The sequence below is a fragment of the Takifugu flavidus genome, chromosome 5, assembly GCF_003711565.1.
Source record: "Takifugu flavidus isolate HTHZ2018 chromosome 5, ASM371156v2, whole genome shotgun sequence".
Taxonomy (NCBI): Eukaryota; Metazoa; Chordata; class Actinopteri; order Tetraodontiformes; family Tetraodontidae; genus Takifugu; species Takifugu flavidus.
The window spans coordinates 7,792,398-7,813,752 of record NC_079524.1 but is presented as its reverse complement, the minus strand read 5'-3'; the positions used below and the strand labels follow the sequence as shown (position 1 = coordinate 7,813,752).

Here is a 21,355-nt window from a genome sequence, read left to right as displayed (position 1 = left end):
ACACACACACACACACAGTAGCTGTCTTATCAGTAAATGTTGGTGTGACTGGAGGATTTTTTTCCCCTGACCTGCGAGGCAGGAGCAGCCAGGCGCCAAAACTAATTTCCACCTTCAAAGACTCCCTTATCTCTTTAGACGCTGTGTGTATATGTATGTATGTTCCATGCGGGTGTGTGTGTGTGTGTGTGTGTGTGGGTGGGTGTTTGCCCACATGTGGGTATTTGACAGCATCTGCCAGTGTGGGTTTGTGGTGGATGATCTGATGTCCTCTCGCAGCAAACTATATATCACTGTCTCATCTGCATCGACCAGAAACACACACACACACACACACACACACAAACACACGTGCATGCACGTAGCAGTGCACGGGGAGGTGGAGACAGCAAGATAAGAATAACAGATAGGGCAAGTAAAGGATGCAATGACGTTAGGGTTAGCAGCAGATGGAGGGAGAGGTGGACAGAGGAGGTGGATCACATTCACATTGAGATGATTCCTACGGCGGCGAGAAACCAAAGTTTAGGGGGTTGAAAACAATCTGAGTTCCTGCAACTTGGCATTTCACATGAACATGAGAAGAGGAGAAAAAAAATCCTGAAGGGAGAAGGATTCTCCACGCCACAATGGCGGCAGTGGCGGCGGCGGCGTGTTGTATATTTCATGCTGCTCTTTTGAAGTCCTCCCTTACATTTTCCACCAATTCTTCAAAGGTTGAGACTTCAACCAGGTTTAGTCACACACACACACACACACACACACACACCACACACACACACACACACTCGGCGGCCTCTCCGCTCTCATATTCCCTGTGTTGGTCCCCTTCGGTCTGCGCCGCTTCTCTGAAATCCTCTGAAAGCAAATCAGACGTGATGCTGAGTGAGACTCTGGAGCGAAGGGAGGACAGAAGCTGCAGGAGTCAGGAGCATCTCCGTGACCTACATGAAGAACAACAACAACAACAGAAAGCGGCGGATCCTTCGACGCATGTGGCTCGTCGCTCTCCGGCGCAGGCGGAAATGTGAGGAGACGCACGCACGGGCCGTAATGCGTGCGTCCTTCTGGGTTCATTATTTCCTGCCTAATTGTCTGCATGAAAATATTTGTATCACGCAAATGCAAATATGCTGGTGGTGTACGAGGTGAGCCAGACTCCATCCTTCAAGGTAATTGCTCTGCTAACAATACACACAAAAGTCCTGTACTTGTATGAGTGTGCAGGGTTATCTGAGTGTGTGTGACCCATTTGTTTCTCTTTCCCCCCATGTGTGTGTGTGTGTGTGTGTGTGTGTGTGTTGTCCACATCATATCCATTAGCATCCTCCTGACCTGGAGCATTTCCAGCCAATCAGATTTGGAGTGTACTGTCAGCAGGTGTCGTCAGCTCGCTGTGAGATTTATCAAAGTGACGGAGCGCACCGCACAGCACGACAGCAGCATTTATCTCCCCCCCCCATCCCACTTTATGCTCTCGCAGTCTGCAGCACACACAAACACTCACACACTCACACACCCACTAGCATGCATGTGTATTGTAACTCATAATGTCACCCTGTTCTCAGACCTTGGCAATTCCTACCACACACGCTGTTTCCTTTCAGAATTTTAATTAGTCATTTAAAAAGCGACTGGGCACTTATGAGGAACCGAAATGTAAACGACAGTCGTATAAACGGGGATTTCTACAGCGCAAATAAGGCAACAACTGGAACGTTCTGCATTCCTCCAGGAAAAACGCCTCTGATATTCAGTTTCTGGGGCCAAGGATGGGAATAAATGATACATGAAATGTTTCCAAGGACAAAATTTGACAGCACTGATTTGTTTTTGTGTTCTCATCTTGACTGTCAATGTTAAACGTGGCTTCGTGTTTCCAAGCATGAAGCTTTTATTTACACTGACTGAAGGGAATCAGATTCGCTCGCTGACTGTCCATAACTTCCCTCTTTGTTTTTCTTCTTTCCTTAACTTCGTCAACATCGGGAGAATTCAGCCCTCGGGACGCCTCAGCCCCGCCCATGACCTCTGACCTTTTTACGTTGCCGCAACCCCATCACAGTGATGTACAGCGAGGTCTTTATCTCCATGGTAACATGAACCGGTTGCAGAGCACGGTGCCACAGGGGAGTTTGTGCACGTGGTTGTTTGTGCACGGCTTTAGCCAGAGAAGGAGAACTAGAACACACACATACACACACACATGCAGAAAGAGAGAGAGAGAGAGAGAGAGAGAGAGAGAGAAGAGAGAGAGAGAGAGAGAGAGAGAGAGAGAGAGAGAGAGAGAGAGAGAGCACTTATCAAGTGATTAACTGTCAAACTGTGCAGCCAGAGTTCAGCAAAGGTCAGAATCGATTTACATAGACAGATGGAAAGTCATAGTGTGTGTGTGTGTGTGTGTGCGTGTGTCTGTGTGTTTGTGTGTGTGTGAGTGAGTGTGTGTGTGTGTGTGTGTGTGAGTGTGTGTGTGTGTGTGTGTGTGTATTAGGCTAAGACAAAGCTATTGTTTTGTGTTAAGAGTAATTGTGAGGACAAAGAGCAGGCCAGCAAACCAAAAAAAATGGATATAACTGTGCGGGTGGGCCTGTGCACGTGCATGCATGTGAAAGAGAGAGATGGTGATTGGGAAGTTTTCCAGCCTTGTTAGGGTTAGGGTTATCATCCAGAAAGTATCGCCGTACAAACTCGTGAGACTGTGTGACAAATAATAATCTATTACTTTGATAGTTACCTACCTTATAAATTACTGACCACAGCTCCTCTTTAAGACCACGACCACAGGGAATACGTTGTTTCTTAATTTCCCATTCTTATTTTTAATGTCATTGTTAGGATTGTAATTTCCATGCAGGAAACCTTCAGTCAACATTTCTGCCTGTAACAGAACCTGAAACAAATGTTCCAGCTACAGTTCTAGATGAGAGACACATCAATATCAGAAGCTCTTGTTTGTCTTGAGTCTGGTCAATAAGTCAATAGTGTTTTGCTGAAAAGATCTCTATATTGCTGTATTGGGTCGTGTCAGGATGGGCCTGTGTCCACCATTTCCACACACGTCACCAGGGCGACAGGTGACGTGACTGATAAACGTCAATAAAGAAAATCTGTTTCACTCCACATCGGACAGATTTGACCGAGTCTGAATTTCAAAGGTCAAAATGTCATTCTTAGGCTGCCCTGGGAGTCTGACCTCAGACAGGATTCCTGGTGTCATGTCTCCAATGGCTGCAGCTCAGTCTTATTGAGAGGTCATTAAAAATGCTGCAAATCCAGAAAATCCTTCCCTTATCACCATTTCTCCGGATCTGTAGATGTTCACAGATTACCTTGATCAAGCTAATCTGTCAGATTAACGCTCATTCTAAAACACTACTAACCTTCAAGCATCATAAAGATAACAGTCCAGAAATTAATGTGCACAATTCATTAAGTTATACTAATATTTGTTATCTATACTGTTGGTGGGAATTCTGGTTCATTACACTTTAAATCTTCAAAGTTTATGTCATTATTTTAAGATATATCGATAAAGTTAAAAATGAAAAGTTCACTTCTGAGAGACTTTAATAGATCTGATGAGGTGTTTGTATTCATGCTTCGCGCTAATGAGTTGCGCCAGTCTGCATTTGCGCGTTTTAAGGAAAGGTGCTGCCACCTAGCGGCTTTAGCCGGAACTGCACAGCTCACCTAAACTGAAATTTGGATGTTTGGAAACATGTTTGCTGTTTATGAAATTATCAAAATGTAATTGTGTGCGTGCGTGCGTGTGTGTGTGTGTATATGTGTTTGACACTCCAGATGTCATCAGAGTGACCAGTGGCCCCCTTTTCTAACCTCTAACCTTCCCAGATGGTGACACCCATGTTGCATTCTGTCCAGTTGCGCACTGTCTTTGCGTGTGTGTGCATGTGTGTTGCAGACATTAACTGATTGAAGTATCAAGGATTCAAATTGATTTAAACTCCAAATCTTTATTTATTTATTTATTTATTTGCAGCTTCAAGATCATATCAGTAAGCGTTTAATGATTTCCAAGGGCAACAAAAACAACAACAACAACATTAATGATAATTATGAAATGAGCTTTCTTTTACTCTGAATGTGAGTGCAGAACCTGCTTTGTCCTCTACACTAATATATTCACAACTGTCATTAACCTATCTGCAACATTAGTCTCTATATCTAATTGTCCCCCTGTTGCCTCACACAGACACACACACACACACACACACACACACACACACACACACACACACACACACACACACTCCATTTCCACCCCCCTCATGTTGTTTGACAAATGAGTGGTCTCGCCTCATCAAGCATAAGACAATGTAAACAGATGGAAGGTGCAGACAGGGACCGGTGCCAACTCTAGACACACACGCACGGACGCACACACGCAGCCAGACACAGTTTATTGAAGAGTGTGTTCTGGTTTTTGCCGGCTGTTTTCTGCATTAATTTAGTTTTGAACTCTAAGCATGAGAGAATGATCATTATAATGAAAATATTCGTCAGTGGATTTAACACATTAACATAAAGTGACTGGTGGGAAACCAGTTTAATAACACAATGATGTCACCGCGTTGTAAACAGGTTCTATTTCAATATCTCAGTTTATACAGTAACATGGAATTTGTCATTCGTGCCCTTTAAACTGAACAACACGCACCTAAACATTTACGTAAAAGTTTTGTTAGTTTTGTTATAGCTTATCACATCATTTGGGGGTGAAATCGTAAAGAACGTGCGAGGAAAGAAAACAGCTTAAAGAAGCTTTTGCGTTTCAAACTACGCAGAAGTTGCGTCTAAAGCGAACAAAACTCCCCCTAGCGGTTATCTGAGGTACTGCAGCGAACCTTGACACTGAAATGCGACGCGGAGGCGAATTACAATTCATTCATCACTTTTCATTCCTTCACTCATCTCGATACATTTGCGAAGCTTTTCATGAGCTATAAAAGTGACTTATGAATGTCCCCCATCACAAGGTCAATTGTTTAGTATGTTTATTACTATATAATATACAAAGAACACAGAATTCGGTGACACCACAGTACATGCATTTGACTGTTAAGGCTGTTTGTAGATGATAACAGGTCCTTCTTTAAAGCTTTTCTTTCTCTTTGTAACGTAAGCATCGGGGTGACCTTCTCGTGAGAGCGCAGACAGTAAATAAGCAGGAGAGTGTGACTCTGTCACCCTTTGAAAGTCGAAAAAAGTCACACGACATTTTCTGTTTAATCTTCAGCCTATTAAAACTGCATCAGCGGGCTCCATCAGAGGCTTCCCGTCCATCCTTTCAACGTACTGTATACTAGATAAGGAAATCACAATAGGCGCTCGCGTTTGCACATTACATTTTATGTCACAAGTTCATCTAACACTGTAGGGTAAAATACCAACGATATATCAGCGTCACATCCGAGACACCGAGACAAGTCCGGTGCTCCCACTGAGGGCTCCACCCGCCACTGTTGACGAGCCCTACATCATAGACGTCACGTGTTCTCGCCTCAACAACCCGCCGACCCAACCTTCTGTCCCACCTGCCGCCGCGTAACCGCGTCACATACGGACGCCTCTCTGAAAACGTGCACGTTCCTTCGCTCCACATTCAGCTCCGGGCTCTTCATCACACGAAAGGTGACGACCACGTTCGACATCACGTGCCGCGACATCCCGCAATATAAATAAAAGTAACCCTCGTCGGTTTGTCCAGGCTCAGGAGGTGCAGACCAGAATGTCGTCAGTGTATATTTGCACGTCGCCTGTGCATCATTTCACAATAATGGATGCTTTTGTCTCACTCTCCTCATCCTTCCCTCCCGTCCGTCTTTATCTAGTCCGCCCTGGAGGTCTGGATTTGGTGAATTTGATCAGTTGCAGCAGGAGAAGTTGGGCTTATTCTTCGGGGCGTTTAAGCTGGGCAGCGACTGACAGCGGTCTTTGTCATGAAGAGCGCTCTGCTTCGTTACCTCTCTGCAGAAGGACAAACATCACATATGCTTTACAGGCAATCTGCTGATGAAACACTTTATTTGCACAGCGTGAATCCGGCCTGAAACAAAGGTTCACGTGTCCGAATCGCCGGCCACTAATGAGCAAACCAGGCGTCAGCAGCTGCTCTTACCACGCACACCAGAGAGGGCAACACACACTGTGGTCAACTTTGATTTATTTCAAAAATAACAACAGCTTTTTGATGCCCATCATTTTCCCTGGGGAGACAGCGCACTGTAAAAACACGCCAAATACTCACAGCGCTGCTTATGAGTGGCGAGGCAGATGGTTGCTGTTGCTGAACGCAGCTTTTACCAGCTCAGACTTTTGGCTAATGTACAGCCTGGCCTGCCTGGAAACGACATCGCTACAGTGGCTGGAGCTCTTAATATGTCAACTAATATGTTGCGGAGGTTTCGCTGCACAGGTTGATAAACAGGCGCCATCAGTGTGGCACAAAACCTGCTGAGCGTGCAGGAATATTCACGACCCCACTTAAGACTCAACTCACCTTTTCCTCATTTTATACATTTGTATTTATATTCTGTTTCTGCTGTTCGGCACTTGTTCTAAATGTTCTAAAGTTAAGCTGTATCACAGCAAGCCGGTTAAACATTAACAGATTAGTCGCTGGCAGCTGAGGCGGCGACTGTCCGCACGTTTACAGTGTGCAAAAATGATACTGCCGTTAGTTAAATTTGGAAAAACTTTCCTGGCTTTATCTTCCAAGTGCAAAGCAGGTGGAGAGCTGAGGAAACGTTGCTATGCTAGTCCTGCTAATACTGGCAAGTTTACACCCATTTTTAAGTTAGTAAGACAGAGTTGGGGCAGAGAAGGTTACCCATAATGCCCCAGTACAGGACAGTAATGGAGAATTTGACCTGTTTTATCTATTATTCTTATTTAGCAATATATTGCAATTAAGGGTGTTGGATCTGATTAAAACGTATTTTGTTGTTTAATTATTTCAGAATTTTCTTTTATGATCTCTAAATTGGGACTCAGGCTATCAGCGTTCAGCCTCACCTGGCCAGGTGCAGCACAGCTTCCAAAGTGTTGGAGCCATCTTTGGCACTTGTTTCACAGAACAGCGTGTTGTACGTCTGTCGGGGGAAAACACACATAAAATACGGCATGAGGGGATTTGACTACAGGTGAATAAATCCCAATGTAAACCAAAATGGGATTAGCATTAGCATTAGCATCACCATGGCCAGTTTTTCTCCGTAGCTGGTGGGAACGCTGTTGACTCCATCTTGTCTCAGATCGCACTTATTGCCGACGAGCATGATGGGAATATCCTCCAGGCACACTTCCTGCAGAGCAAATAAATGGCCAGATAGACCGAAAGAAAGAAGGGTCAACAAAGTGCAAAGGTCCGTTGGTGCACGCGTCGGTTAGTGGCGTCAAACACTGACAAATAAATGCAAATATTCCATCACTTTCTGCCAACGGACGATGAAAAAAGCCCGTTCTCGTGACAAGTTCTTCAGCGGTTTCAGTCAATCGGAGCGTTTGGGAGGAATGAAACATGACACGGGGATAAGCCAGGATTAGGGATGAAAACACGGAAGAGTTGCTCCGGGAACGGGCTCCGTTCACGCACAGCATGCAACCATTCACGTCTACGTGACCACACTGAGAGACGAGCACAGTCCACCTGACGCACGGCGCGTGCGACACTTACGCGTCTGCTGCATGTGGGGAAGACAAACCGGCAAGATGAAGGTTAAGTCTGAACACGAGAGCAACGCTGACTTATCGACACGAGCGGGCCGCATTACCTCAACCATGTCTACCCACTCTCGGACATTCAGGAAGCTCTTCTCACAGGTGACGTCGTACAGTAGCAGCACGCCGTCCGCCCGCCGGAAATAAGACTTTGCGATGCTGCGGAACCTGATGGGAGGAAACGGGCGATGAGGCGTGCTTCTGTGCCGCCACGGGCGAACCTTCATTTATGAAGGTATAAATCAGTGACCTTTCTTGTCCCGCTGTGTCCCACAACTGCAGTAAAACGGGCTGTCCGTCCACGATCAGTGTCTTCATCTGGAAATCCACTCCTGGACACAGGGAGGAAGCGTTCAGCGCATCAACAATTGCCCATGAGTCCTCGGGAAGGCTTTAATGTACTTCTGTGTGAAATTAGAGTGGAATTCTGAACCGTCAGGTTTGGTTCTGACTCACCCAGTGTGGCGCTGGAGTTCAGTTTGAACTCGTTCTTGCAGAGACGGAGCAGAAAGCTGGACTTTCCCACGGCGGCGTCTCCCGCCAGGACGATTCTGTAGGCCTTCTCCGATGTCATGTAGCCCAGGTCAGTGCTGCTGCCCTTGTCCTCCTTCTGAAGAGCAGAGAAACGAGCTGACGCACTTTATCTCCGCCGTGTTGCAGTTGCAGGAAAAACCGCCCCAAACAATCATAGAATGAAGCAAAAAACAGAGAAATATCTGTCTTACCTGAACTCTGAGGACAGTGAGAGGTTTTTTGGGGGCTGGGACATTTACTGGTTCAGCTGGTTTCCACTCCAGGACCGAGCTGCTGTCGGAGCCGAATGCTGATTCGGCATCCTGCGTCTCTGCTGGCTGGGAGGTGGACACAGGCCTCAGTAAAGTCATCCCCCCTCAAGGTGAGATGTGAAATGTGAATGCTACACTTGTCTTTAAGACAACAGCTGCGGGCAGCTTTGTTTGGGGAGTTCCTCTGGGATCGATTCTGGGACCCAAAAATGTTCCTCCAATTATTTTTTTTCTCAAATTTAACTCTTCCAACCTCACTAAAATTTCATACAGGACAGGATGTCTCCGTCCAGCATATCTGACGTGAATGAGCTCCTTGTCCCTGAAGTGTCCTTTGATACAGATGAGCTAGCGTGCTAAAGCGGATGGGTTAGCATCTCACCTCCACGTCGCAGTTTTCTCCTGCCAAACTGTCGCGGATGCCACACTTGAGTTTCTTCTTCACCCTCTGCTCTCCGTCCTCCTCCTCGTGACCTTTGACCTCCAGCTCCGAGTCGTAGCCGCCGTGCGAACCCCTGAGTGTGGACAGGCCGCTGTCCATGTAGATCTCCGGCAGGCTGTCCTCCTCGCACTCGCTGCTGTGCCTGCGCCTCAGCCCTGGATCACACATGGCCAAGGCCAGGGTGTCACAGCTGGGCCGGCGGCTGTACAGAGGGAAGTCGTCCATGCGCTGACAGAACCTGAGAGATATTCCATAGCTTAAAATCTTTATTTGATTTAGGCACCAGTAAGAGTGGATCTCACATCCAGGTTCATTCTTTCGTGTTGTTGCTATGGTTCAGACTCTTGCCCCTCCCCCCATACATCATCAGCCGAGTTCAGTACATTTCCAGAACTGGGCGGGGGGGATGAGTTCTGGGTGTGTCTGCATCGAGTTTAGGTTCAAGCAAATATCTCGGAGCATATTCCACAGACCACATTGAGCTTAGACACACAACTCTGTGTTCCAGGCCTGAGAACACATTCCATTTCAGGGAAGAGTGTAAAATTTCAGTGTCCCTGAGAAGATCTGTCCCAACCTGATAAACCAGCTGTGAAATGACCCTCCTGCAACTCTCTCTGAACCTGGATTTCACTTTTGGCGGTTGTTTCAGTGAGTGTGTGTGTGTGTGGTTTGTTTCTGGGTTTTAGGTCTCACCTGTCTGTTAATGCGTACGGTGATGAGTAGCAGATGCTTTTACTTCTGTTCCTCTCCTTTATTCCCGGGGTGACGGAAGCCTGCAGCACACAATTAAAAACAGACTTTTTCTTTTGCTTCTGTTTTTAATCTTTGTGTTATTCCTAATCAGGGGATGTATATCACAGGCAGGAGGCAAGAATCAATCATCGACCTTTGTAGGGCAGACAATATATCCCATAATGCATTGGGAAAAGTAGTGCACGTATCCCATATCCCATCATCCTCTGTGGTTACACATGAGAAGCTAGACTTGACTCACAGAATGACGCATCAAGGACGTCATAGTACATCAACAAACAAGTGTTTTATAATTGTTTATCGCAAGAACAAATTTAAAACTTACTCAATCAAACCCTAAAGTATTCACTATAACGCCATTTAAAGCACGAACAGCGCTTCAGCGTCTGAAAGAACATCAACTCATAAGTGAGTGGACAAAGTAGTTTATTCAGGCCGACTCCCTTTGTAGTGAGCAGGGACCTGGGAAGGAGTGTGTGCTTCAGACGCAGCCTTTGTTCACTTTTAAATCACATATTTATATATTTTACCCGCGTCATTTTCTCCAGGGAGGTTCTCAAGCCATCATTGGTGTCATGAAGCTTCCTGTTAGCTGTTCTATCCACACAAAGAGAGAGAGAGAGAGAACGTGATTCAGTGGTGTATTTGTTTATCCGAGCCTGTATCTGTGTGTGTGTGTGTGTGTGTGTGTGTGTGTCTTACTGCAGCATCTCGATCTGGCTCTCCAGAACGTCTCGTTCATCAGTGAACTGTTTCATGAGCTCCTCGTCTCTGTAGCAAATCACAGCCGGACAAAAACAGTCAAGAACATTCAGCTGAGGGACGCTGCAATAAACCCAATTTGTTCCGCTGCCAAACATTGCACCAATGTAAAACTGACTGAAAACCATCCCTGTGTGACCCGGTTTATCAGCTGAAGTCTTGATTCCCACATCAATATAAGACAAACTAACGCATCCACGGGCTTTAAATGAGAGAACGCATGGGTCGGGGCAGATCAGCCGGCCTCCTCAGAGAGGATAACTGGGACTAGCATGAAAGACTTCAGGCTCAACAGCGTCAACACTGTCGCCGAGATAACCTGAGGGGGCGGGCAGTGTTGCCAGGCAATTCTTGTTGTTGTCATTGTGTGTGAGGTCACTCCAGGATATCCTGTTTCGGGTGAACACGCGCTGAGGGAACGATGGCACCGTCATTCCTACGCAGGCAAACGGGGAGGAGATCTCACAGACCTTTTTACAGCCTTCTCCTCAGGATTAAAAAAGCTAAATGAACACCGGCGACATCGAAAACCCGTTCTGCCGGTCCGTATTTGCAGGGTTTACGCTCTTTTTAGGCCACGTGGTTGAGAACGGAATAAAGAAATCAATCTGGCTGAGGCGAATTCACCGCTCAGAGGTGATGCTTTGGTCGGTGAGCTCCGTCTTCAGCGAGTCCATCTCGCTGTGCAGGCAGGCCACCGTGGTCTGAGACTTCAGCAGCTCCTGTTTCAGCCTCTGGTTCTCCTGTCGGGACACAGGACACAGGACACAGGACACAGGACACAGGACACAGGACACAGGCGTCAGGGTCGCCGCTCCAGGAACAATGGACACAATCACCCTGTTCTGCCTCTCACCACTGTCAGCTCGTTGATCTTCCTCTTCAGCGCCGGACTCTCGTCTTTCACTGTGATGCTCTTGTACTTTTCCTCTATCTGAGGGGCACAAGGAACATGGATGGATGGATGGATGGATGGATGGGTGGATGGGTGGATGGATGGATGTATGGATGGATGGATGGATGGATGGATGGATGGATGGATGGATGGATGGATGGATGGATAGATAGATAGATAGATAGATAGATAGATAGATAGATAGATAGATAGATAGATAGATAGATAGATAGATAGATTGAGTGATTTACCATCTGCATCCTCTGGATTTTACACTGCAGCTCACAGATTTCTGTTTCGTAATTCCGTTGTAATTCGCTCAGTGCCGCCTCCGTCTTTTTCTTCTCCTGTGGGAGGAACGGATCAATTGGTATCACTCTTTTTACGGCGTCTTTTTTCAGTTTGGTGTGTGTTGTCGTGCCTGTCGCATGATCTGGACTATTTTAGGACAGGGTTGGGACAGTCGTCCTGGGTGCGCTGCAGCCGCTGGGCAAACAGGACTTATGTAAGTCTGCCGATAAGACGGGTGTGATTGCTCGCCGTCTGGCCCAGGCGCTTGAACAATAAGCGATTTGAGCCGGCGGCCATCACCTTTGCTTTTGGTCTGAAGGAAGTTATCAGATCACCATGCTTTCAAAACGCTGCGACAACATCCAGTAGTGATGGACCACATCAGAAACCAGCTGAAGCAGCTCTAACAGGCAGCAGCTTCTTCTAATCTACATTAATGGCCGACCACAATAACAATAACCTGGACTGGACACACAACACAGACGCCCTGGTCAAGAAGGGCAGTAGCAGACTGTTCCTGCTCAGGAGGCTGAGGTCTTTGGGGTGCAGGGACCCCTCCTGAGGACTTTCTATGACTCTGTGGTGGGATCAGCCATCTTCTACGGGATAGTCTGCTGGTCCAGTAGCATCACGGACAGGGACAGGAAGAGGATGGACAGACTGGTGAGGAGGGCCAGCTCTGTCCTGGGATGTCCCCTGGACTCGGTGGAGGTGGTGGGAAACGGGAGGATGGTGGCTAAGCTGTCATCCATGTTGAACAACACGTCCCCCCCCCTACAGGACACCCTGGCAGCACTGGGCAGCTCCTTCAGTGAGCGGCTGCTCCACCCTCGCTGTGTGAGGGAGAGGTATCGCAGATCTTTCCTGCCGGCTGCTGTCAGACTGCACAATAAACAGAACACCCGCTAGCACAATCTGAATATTATATATTCTGATATGTATATTGTATTCACCCTCTGTACTATGTACAGGTATACAGAGGCCGAGTATCCATTTATCTGGATTACTGTAAATATACATCCTCTTTGTATATTCTGAATTCTATTCTATTTTATTTTTATCTTGCTCTTGCTGTTGTTGCGCTATAAATTTCCCCGTGTGGGACAATAAAGGACCTGAATCTGAATCTGAATCACGACCTCAGCGGTAAGCTGACCTTCTGTTTCCTGATTCAGCAAGAGTGTTTTGTCTGGCTGAGATGAGGGGAGGGTTAATAACCAGATTACCGCAGCGTGAGTGGGCCCCACCTGATCTCGAGTTTTTCTCTCCGCAGCATGAATACGCTGGTCCATCTCCTCCTCCATCTCGCTCAGCTGCATCGACGCCTGGTCCTGGGCCCTGTGGTGACGACACATCTGGTGAAGCTCTGTGACACCTGAGGCTTCAGACGTCAGTTTGCTCATTGATGAGGTCTTTCTTCTGTTTAGTTTTCAGCTTTCCTCTCCTCCAGCGGCTTTTAGGAGCCTCTTTCATTAGTGTGTTTCAAGCAGAACTCCAATTATTCTAATCATTTTTACATGTTATATTAGGATGGACAGATGGATACCGTTTGATGGCCAGGGCCAGGTTCTCCATCTCTGAGTTCTGTTGCTTGATCTCCTTGACGAAGATCATGATGACGTTCTCCAGCTGTGGGATGAGTCTGGGCTCAGTCAGACTGAGGTTCTGGTACAGTGTTGCTGCCATCTCACTCCTGGAAGACAGTCAGGGTCTGACATCAGCTTTGTTCTGAGGCAAAGATCCGTTATGTGCTTTACATTTTCAACAAAGACGCACGCGCATCACGGACGGTTAGTGGATCAGAGAAGCTCCTGCAATCCAAAAACATGTCCAGACCAACTGTTAGCACCAAAACTGGATCAGGTTTACAATCCAGCCTAGTTAGCATCTCTGAAATCTACTTTAATTAAGCAACCTGCACACAGAAATGAGCGTTTTAAGTTTGTTTTGAATGCTTCTGGTCAAATTCAAATCCTTGTGTTCCTCCCCCGGTTGATACACATAGGTTCAATGCTAGCATAGGTTGGTAATCCTGCTGTTATGCAAAGCTAAGCTAACCTGCTGAGGGCTCATCTGTCTGAATGTCACTGTCATTAAGTCACCCAAAAGTGTGGCTGCTTTCATAACTCGTCAAAGATGATTATTAAAGGCCATAATAAAGAAAAAAGCAGCTAAAACAACAACTTTTCAGCCATATTTAGAAGGTTTGTTATGAATTGTCAAGTCTCCTGTGTCAGACTGGGTAAAATGTGGGTCATATACTGAAGGGCAGGTTATGTGAGTGTGTGTGTGTGTGTGTGTGTGTGTGTGTGTGTGTGTGTGTGTGTGTGTGTGTGTGTGTGTGTGTGTGTTTGAGAGAGAGACAGTTTGTCTTCTGACAGGACAGACTGGCTGTATAATACCAGGGTAAACAGACACTGTTGCCTCAGTGTCAATAACTCACATCATCTCACATTTACTGCGCCACCATGCAGTCACACACCCGCTCCACAACAGAATCTCCCACAAACAGGTCAAGCAAAACAAAGAGTTCATAGAAACGGTCGTCAGGTTGTAAATCTTGCAACAGTATAAAACAAGGCATCTGACCGCTCATCTGGGACAACTCATTAAACTCCGGCTCAGTGTATTCAAAGAACTCGAGACCCCTCCATAACTGACCCAAAATCTCCTTTTATAACAGGGAGAAACAGGCGCCTGTGCTGAGTTGGGTGCTCTGTGGTCGCTCAGCTGACTCAAGTGTAGCGAAGACGGGACCACTGTGACAATCGATGTCTCTCTGCCACACAAAAGCAACACGAGGACGAAGTCCCGTGTCAGGACCAGGGCCACATCGAAAACCCCGTCCCTCACAGAGCTGCATCCATGTTGGATAGTTGTGAACGATCATATCTGAAGGTTATTAAATACCACACATAAAACTCTTTTTTCTTGATTCCAGCGTCAGCCTGAACATTCATTAGACTTGAAAATGCTGTATAGCTGATTAACAAACAGATTTTTCAATTTTACTGGGGTGTCCAAATCCGGTCCTTGAGGGCGACCAGGGCTACCCCCTGCTGGGCCCTTGGAGACTGAGTTTGGCCCCCTGGTGCCAAAACCCAAAACCTGACAACATGACTCAGCTTAAAAGATACATCTCCTGGATGCAGTGCGACACATCATCAGTGATGTATCCTGGGTTCATAGGGTGTTTCGGGTCTCACAACATCATACACCCTCGCCCAGGCGACCCAGCCGGGGTGATCAAGACCCGGCTTGTGTCCCAGTAGCAACCCACGGATCTGCCCTTTTCAGCCACAGCCACCTCTCTGCAGCTTCACTTGTGGATTTGATGGCCCTTCTGTCCCTGTGACTCCCAAACGGCCAAAGACTTTACAGAGGGAGCGTCCTGCAAAGCCTCTACAGCCAACTTCTATGGGCTCGTAGAAGGTCCTCCAGCCCCTACACTCCTCCACCAGCTCCTGATACTTGGCACGTTTCCATTCGTTGGCTTCCTCAATCCGCTCTTCCCAGGGCACTGTAAGCTCCAGCATGATCAGGTGTTTCGAAGCCTCTGAGATGATGATCATGTCTGGCCGTAGAGATGTTGTTACGATGTGCTGGGGGAATATCAGTGGTTTTCCCAGGTCAACATGAAGTTGCCAATCAGGAGCTGTGCGGAGGAGTCCCGTTGTTATCTGTGGACCTGCACGAGGTCTCTCTCCAGCTTTTATGAAGGAGATTGCCTTCTTCGGAGCATGATGGTGTTTGGTGGTGCTAATGGCCAAGGCTATGCTCTCAGCCACTGCTTTGAGTACCTGGTCGTGGCGCCAGCGATAGCGACCATCAGCCAGGGACTTTGGGCAGCTGCTGAGGAGATGTTCCAGGGAGCCTCTTCCGGAGCAAAGGGAACAGGTGGGTGTCTCACTCTTTCCCCACGCATGGAGGTTTGCTGGGCTGGGGAGGGCATCGCAGACTGGAACCGGACGCGGTGGAAGTCTGCCTGCATGATGTTTGACCAGGTAACTTTGCGCTGTAACGCCCTCTCCCACCTTGTCCATGCCCCCTGCTGCCGGAGTCCCACTGCCCTACCCACTCGCTCTTCCTCCACGCCTGCCCGGACCTCCTCCTGAAGTAGGTGGTTTCTCTCTTTGCCCCGGGCATGGCTGACTTGGGTCTTTGGGAAGTAGCCCAAGCCTTGTTCTTCCTGTTGCCACGGCCCCAACTAGTGCCTTTTGCCTTAGGCGTGACTCAGCCACATCCACTGCCTTTTCTGCCTTCCACTTCCTTCCTGTCTTCACCTCAATCCCGGCTGATGACACCTTGCAGTCTCTGTACTGTAGGGCTTCTCTTGTGCGTGCCACCTTAAATCCTTCAGTGAGTCCACTGAAGGGTAGCTGCAGGGTGTTACCTCTCCCGTACAGTGCAGCTAACTTTGCTATCATCAATTGTCATTGTCATCAGTCGTGTGTTTGTGTGTGTGTGTGTGTGTGTGTGTGTGTGTGTGTGTGTGTGTGTGTGTCAGAAGCACATTAGTAGCTGGTTGTCTAAAGCTGATAATAATTCAGCATTTTCAAGTAAATCTTTGTGGCCCGGCAGCACTGCTAATGTACAGACTGTTAATGTGAAAGGTTCCACGTTACTAGAGGGAAATGTATTAGAAGCCAGTTTAGAAGCCACCATTCCCCATGGACCTCCCTTCAGTCTGTGTTCCAGACCATCTGGACCTGTCCAGTCATCTGGTGGCTCCCACCACCTGCAGACTGAACTCAACATCTGCTGCCGTCTTCACCCGCCGAAGGTTCGGTCTGGGATCAGCCCCGATCAGTCGAATGTTTAAGGTTTAAGTTACATAACCTGAAGCGGCAGCAGAGGAAAAACACCTCCGAGAGGCGGAGAAGATAAAACTGCACAATGCGAAACTAGAAATGCTTGTGGTTTGAAAATAACTTAACCCTCCTGTAGAGACCGAAACGGTGAAGATCAGAAAAGTAGGCCATACAGGGTGAAACGCCGTCACATAAAAAGGTGTTTTGGCTGAATAAAAGTCTGTGTCCGATGGAAGAACGACGCATGATTCACTCAGCTGTGCGCGGGGTCAAATAAGCTGGATATGCGTGCGGGAGAAAAGTTGACAACATAACACACAAATTTACGTGACCCGAAAACACCCGTCCACCCTGTCAGCCTCCCCGGACAGGTGTTTGCTCACCTGGGGATGAACTTGGACTGCTCGCCCATTTTGTTCTCAAAGTTCACCCAAGCGACGGACACTTCCCCGCCGTCCGCCTCCATCACCTCCCCGTAGCGGTCGTGGAAGCCGCTGATGAACTCCATCAGGGTGACGGTGCCGTCCTGGTCCACGTCCAGCCGGTTAAATATCCGCTCGGCCTCCTCCGTGGACACCTGCAGCTCGGCGCAGATGGTGAGGAACTCGTTTTTCTCGATCTGCCCGGAGTGATCCACGTCGTAGGTGTTAAAGAGCGAGCGCAGCCGTTCCCGCTCCTCTGCGCTCATGCCCGTGATGGACGGCTGAGTCCGTCTAAAACACACGAAGGTTCTTTAGAGAATCACAAAAGACCAACCGAGTTTTTCCCCTCCAGACACCAGCAAAACCGAGCCTGGAACTTCCGATCAGTCTGCTTTTTACTCCAACATCCGCACAGCTGTTACGCATCGCGAACATTTCGATCCATTCTGACGATTCTCGCTTCTGTTCCAGCTGCTCTCTTTAGGTTTGGTTACAGCCAGAGCGAAATCTGAAGGACTGGAACGCGGCTGTGTCCGGTAACCTTCCGTCGGGACCTGCCTGCGAGCGTCCGAGCGCGCACGCGCGTCGCTGGAAACGATCTCGCTGTGGGGGGTTTGACGTCGTGCAGCTGTTTTACGCACAGATCTGAAGAGACTTTATTAGCCGGTATAGATCAATGTTGCAGTGTTGAATGACTGACTGACTGAATGAATGAATAAACTTTTTTGATCATTAATGATTAGAATCAAACCTTAAACTGCTTCAATCATAGAATCAAGCGACATCCTGTAAAACTGGAGCGAAGCAACTGACTAAACTGTGTCTAATGTGGCCAAAACTACCCTGAAGTTCCATTTTGTACTGAACCATTAATAAAAAGAGTATAATGATGCTTTTGGTAATGGGTAACAACAAATAAAGACACTGTTGTTGAGAACTGTGTAAAAAAATCCCTCTCTTTAATGGTTTACTAAGAATTTTGGGGGTGGATGGATGAATAGATGGAGGGCTGGAAGGTTCAAAACTGCGTGTTCCTCTCAAATTTTAATGTATTGTGTGTTTTTGGACAGCAAATCTAAGCTTACAGTGCATTTCTCTTACACCTCATGTAGGCTGACATGCGTTCTCACCTGGACACCAGCAGCCCTTCACAGTCTGAAAGGCCCCCCTCACTTCCTGCATCATCATCGTCCATCTCCATGCCATCTTTGCTCCCCAGGCCCCGCTCCTGGAACCCGCCAATAAACTCCTCCAGCGTCACCGTGCCGTCTCTGTCCACGTCCAGGCGGTCGAAGATCCCGTCAACCTCCTGGGGCGAGACCTGGAGCTCCTGACAGATGGTAAAGAACTCGTTCTTCTCAATGCATCCCGAATTGTCCACATCGTAGGCATGAAAGAGTGATCTCAGCCGCCTCTCTTGGTCCTCACCCATGTGAGCGGATGCCATCGTTTTGGTTTGGAATTCTTGAGATACTGGAGCTTAAATGGAACCAGCTTAAGTGAACATTACATGTCCGTGTGGTGAAGTCTGAGCTCGGCCAGGCTGGAGCTGCTCTGGATTCATGTGTAGAAAAAGAAGACTCAGGGTCCTCCGCTACCTTGCTTTTATACCCATCCTTTCTTCGTTCCTCTTGTTCCTGGTAAACACTTTCTATTTTGTAACCCTCAAAGATTTGTGTAACGAATGCTGTTAAACCATGAACTGGCATTAAAGTGCAAGAATCATTTTCAGGGAGATCTCATGAAAAACGGGCATTTCGGAGCAGAGGTACAACACAACCCAACATTTGACAGGTCACCAGCAGATGATCTGGTTCCGAACTGCATCTCCTTGATTGTGATTATGTTGTTTTGTTATAGTTTTCATGCTACAGATGATAAATGAACAGATAAAAAGATTTCAAAGCCACTCTTCTGTGCTGGATCTGCAAAGTTAACGGAAGAAGAGGTGAATTTGACCTCCACCCGTGTCCTCCTGACACGTGTGTATAGAATCCTCCGGTGTAAGGAATCCTGCTGGATCCTGCTTTGAAGGATGAAGCCAGTCTAATTAACACTTATGTAATAACACTGGCAGCAGGGACAGGAGGGCCAGAAATGAGGCCAATAAGCAGACAGAGTCAACACAATGATGGACGTGCACTCTTGACAGCCGCAGCCTCTTATAGATAACAGACCTGGGGCTTCCACTGGTTCCAGTATCCCAACACTCCAGCTGGGAATTAGAAACCAGTCACCTCAATGAGCTGCATATCCAAAGGGTGGTGGGGGGACGTCAGGCCTCAGGTAAAGACGCAGAAATATGTGAGACTAATGCCAATGAGAGAGGGAGAGAAAGGGAGGGATCATGTGATCACCCGCACTTATCTGCGTGTGTTTGTCCAGGGAGTGGTGCGCTCCAAACGAACACTTCCTACATGTGAACGCACCATATGCCGAGACACACACGCGCGCGCACATGCCAGTTTATATTTTACGTGCCGGTGATGGACGATCGGGGGAATTCCAATGGTCAGGCCGGAAGAAATACGCGACTAATTGCGCACAGCACGCGCAAGCCCCCCGAAACGCAATTCGATTTTTAACATCGAGGAACTCACTTATGACTGTCAACTTTACATCTCTGTCCGGCTTTGCGGGTCGCGGCCCTGTTAAATCGTGACATGCCAGCAGGACAGTCTCACCTGTCGGCGGCGTGTTCAGCACACTCGTGATTAACCAAAATCCTTGGCAACCGAACCTACCTGCTTTTACTGTATCTGCAGCCCTGCGACTTGTGGAAAGTGTAGGTCGAATAAGTTTCTTCTGTTTGTTTCTGCAAGTGCAAGCGAATTTTGAATGTGCAGTTCACACTGTTCCCGCACGAGGGAGACAGAGTCACATAAACAATTAAAATATTAACAATATTTAACAAACTTTTGTAATATAAAAGTGAGAATTTTAGAAATACCACACGAGATTAAGAAAACAAACACCACTGAAACCATATTTCAATTTGTATCTAGTCAGTAAAGAGTTTTATTGTGGCAGTATTAACATATAAAACAATGTTTTTTTTCTTAACATATAAACATTCAAAATTTCACTTCACTTAACAAAGTTCATAAGGCTTGTTCATCCCAGAAACTGGTTCTGGGTCATTACTTAGGGATTTATTGATTTTTTTTGTCTGATTCCTTGAAATTATTCATCCCAGAGGTTTTCTTTTATTATTATTCAAAATATTTTAAAAAGAAAAGGTTGGGGGGAGAGAATAAATAATCTTACTAATCAATAAAACAGCAAAACATTCAACCAACAATCAAAGGAACAAAGTGACCGTGCAAGAGGTTCTGCTACTGTACATGCCCACACAACACTGAAATCACTGAAATTATGGACTGAACAGCTCATTTGTCTCTGCTGTCACATGATGCCACGAGGAGTTTTGCATATCTTAGACCTGAGTTCAAATATTTAAAATCTCAAATGAATCAAAGACAGTTGTTTTTGCAGGTGTAGCCTGTTCGGATATGCTGGCACTGAGTCTGATAGCTGACACTTAAACGGAAGCTTCGTAAATATTTGACCTCTGGTTTGGTTTGAGTTTACCGCATGTGACATGGACAGGTGGGCGATTAGATAATGCGTTTCATCACAGTTTTATTTAAATACACACACACACACACCCTTGTACTTCTGTCTTTATGAGGACTTTCAGAGACAATAAATAACCTTGGCTCACACCCAAAACGTCGCCTCTACCTGTTGAACCTTAACCTTCAAGCATCCCTCTATAGTTGTGAGGACCAGACAAATTGGCCTCATTTTTGAGATGGAATGCAGATTTCGGTCCTTGCTACACAACGTGTACAAGAAAACACACACACACCAAAATAGCATCCTTGCTGTCTGAACTCGGTGTCCAAAGGAAGAGGCATACCATTAACTCATATAAATAAAGTTTAGAAAAGCTACAAAGCAATATAACGCTACGGTGTCATATGCTTCACCCTCAAAGAGGGCGTGCCCTTCAAAATAAAAGCGCTGTTTTCTATTCCTCTTTAGCATTTTCAAAGACATAAACACTCAGATGACGCTCAAATGAAGTTACGCTCTGACAGTAATGAGGTTAATGTGGGCGTTAGCATTTAGCATCTGTAGTAATTTACACACAGCACGACAGGATGACGAAGCTAAATACCTTCAGCCCTCGTTAAAGTGTTGGGGAACGTCCCCAACTGATGCATCTCCAACTCCTGATCAGTACAAAAGCACAAAGAACATGCATTCATCTACGATGGGCAAGACAGCTATGGCAACATCTGGATTGCTTCACAAAGGCGAGACGCACGGGGGGAGGAAGCAAGGACATGTCTTAGGTCCTCTTTTTTTGTGTGCATACCACAATTATTAACAGGGTATTTACAGATGAGGCGGCGCGAGTCGCACTGGTGTGGTTACAAAGCATC

General features: G+C 47.0%; 1 protein-coding gene across 3 annotated transcripts; it reads right to left on the bottom strand.

Annotated features, from left to right (window-relative positions):
* Window positions 1-5,066: 5,066 nt before the first annotated feature.
* rasef (RAS and EF-hand domain containing) lies at window positions 5,067-18,547 on the bottom strand. 3 transcript variants are annotated; one of them, XM_057033694.1, is made up of 18 exons: window positions 18,035-18,543; window positions 16,866-17,195; window positions 13,218-13,364; window positions 12,919-13,009; window positions 11,632-11,727; window positions 11,342-11,419; window positions 11,113-11,228; window positions 10,426-10,494; window positions 10,254-10,320; window positions 9,664-9,743; window positions 8,908-9,205; window positions 8,466-8,591; window positions 8,197-8,350; window positions 7,991-8,072; window positions 7,794-7,908; window positions 7,218-7,325; window positions 7,036-7,112; window positions 5,067-5,988 (listed from the first exon to the last, which is right to left on the bottom strand). In XM_057033694.1, the coding sequence occupies exons 1-18, from the start codon at window positions 18,349-18,351 to the stop codon at window positions 5,886-5,888; spliced, it is 2,454 nt and encodes an 817-aa protein (XP_056889674.1). In that variant the 5' UTR covers window positions 18,352-18,543; the 3' UTR covers window positions 5,067-5,885. The 3 variants fall into 3 exon arrangements, 1 of the variants encoding a protein (XP_056889674.1); XR_008950685.1 differs by having other exon boundaries at window positions 5,901-5,988; window positions 7,697-7,908; window positions 18,035-18,547; XR_008950686.1 differs by lacking the exon at window positions 5,067-5,988 and having other exon boundaries at window positions 7,071-7,112; window positions 7,218-7,703; window positions 18,035-18,547.
* Window positions 18,548-21,355: the final 2,808 nt, after the last annotated feature.

What these genes read in the sequence shown, in the direction of transcription:
- rasef (XM_057033694.1), bottom strand. Translation starts at nt 18,351, where the DNA reads ATGGCATCCGCTCACATGGGTGAGGACCAAGAGAGGCGGCTGAGATCA. An exon ending in CCGTACGCATTAACAGACAG is followed by an intron (nt 9,206 to 9,663) that starts GTGAGACCTAAA and finishes AATATCTCTCAG; the next exon opens with GTTCTGTCAGCGCATGGACG. An exon ending in AGTGGGTAGACATGGTTGAG is followed by an intron (nt 7,326 to 7,793) that starts GTAATGCGGCCC and finishes TTTGCTCTGCAG; the next exon opens with GAAGTGTGCCTGGAGGATAT.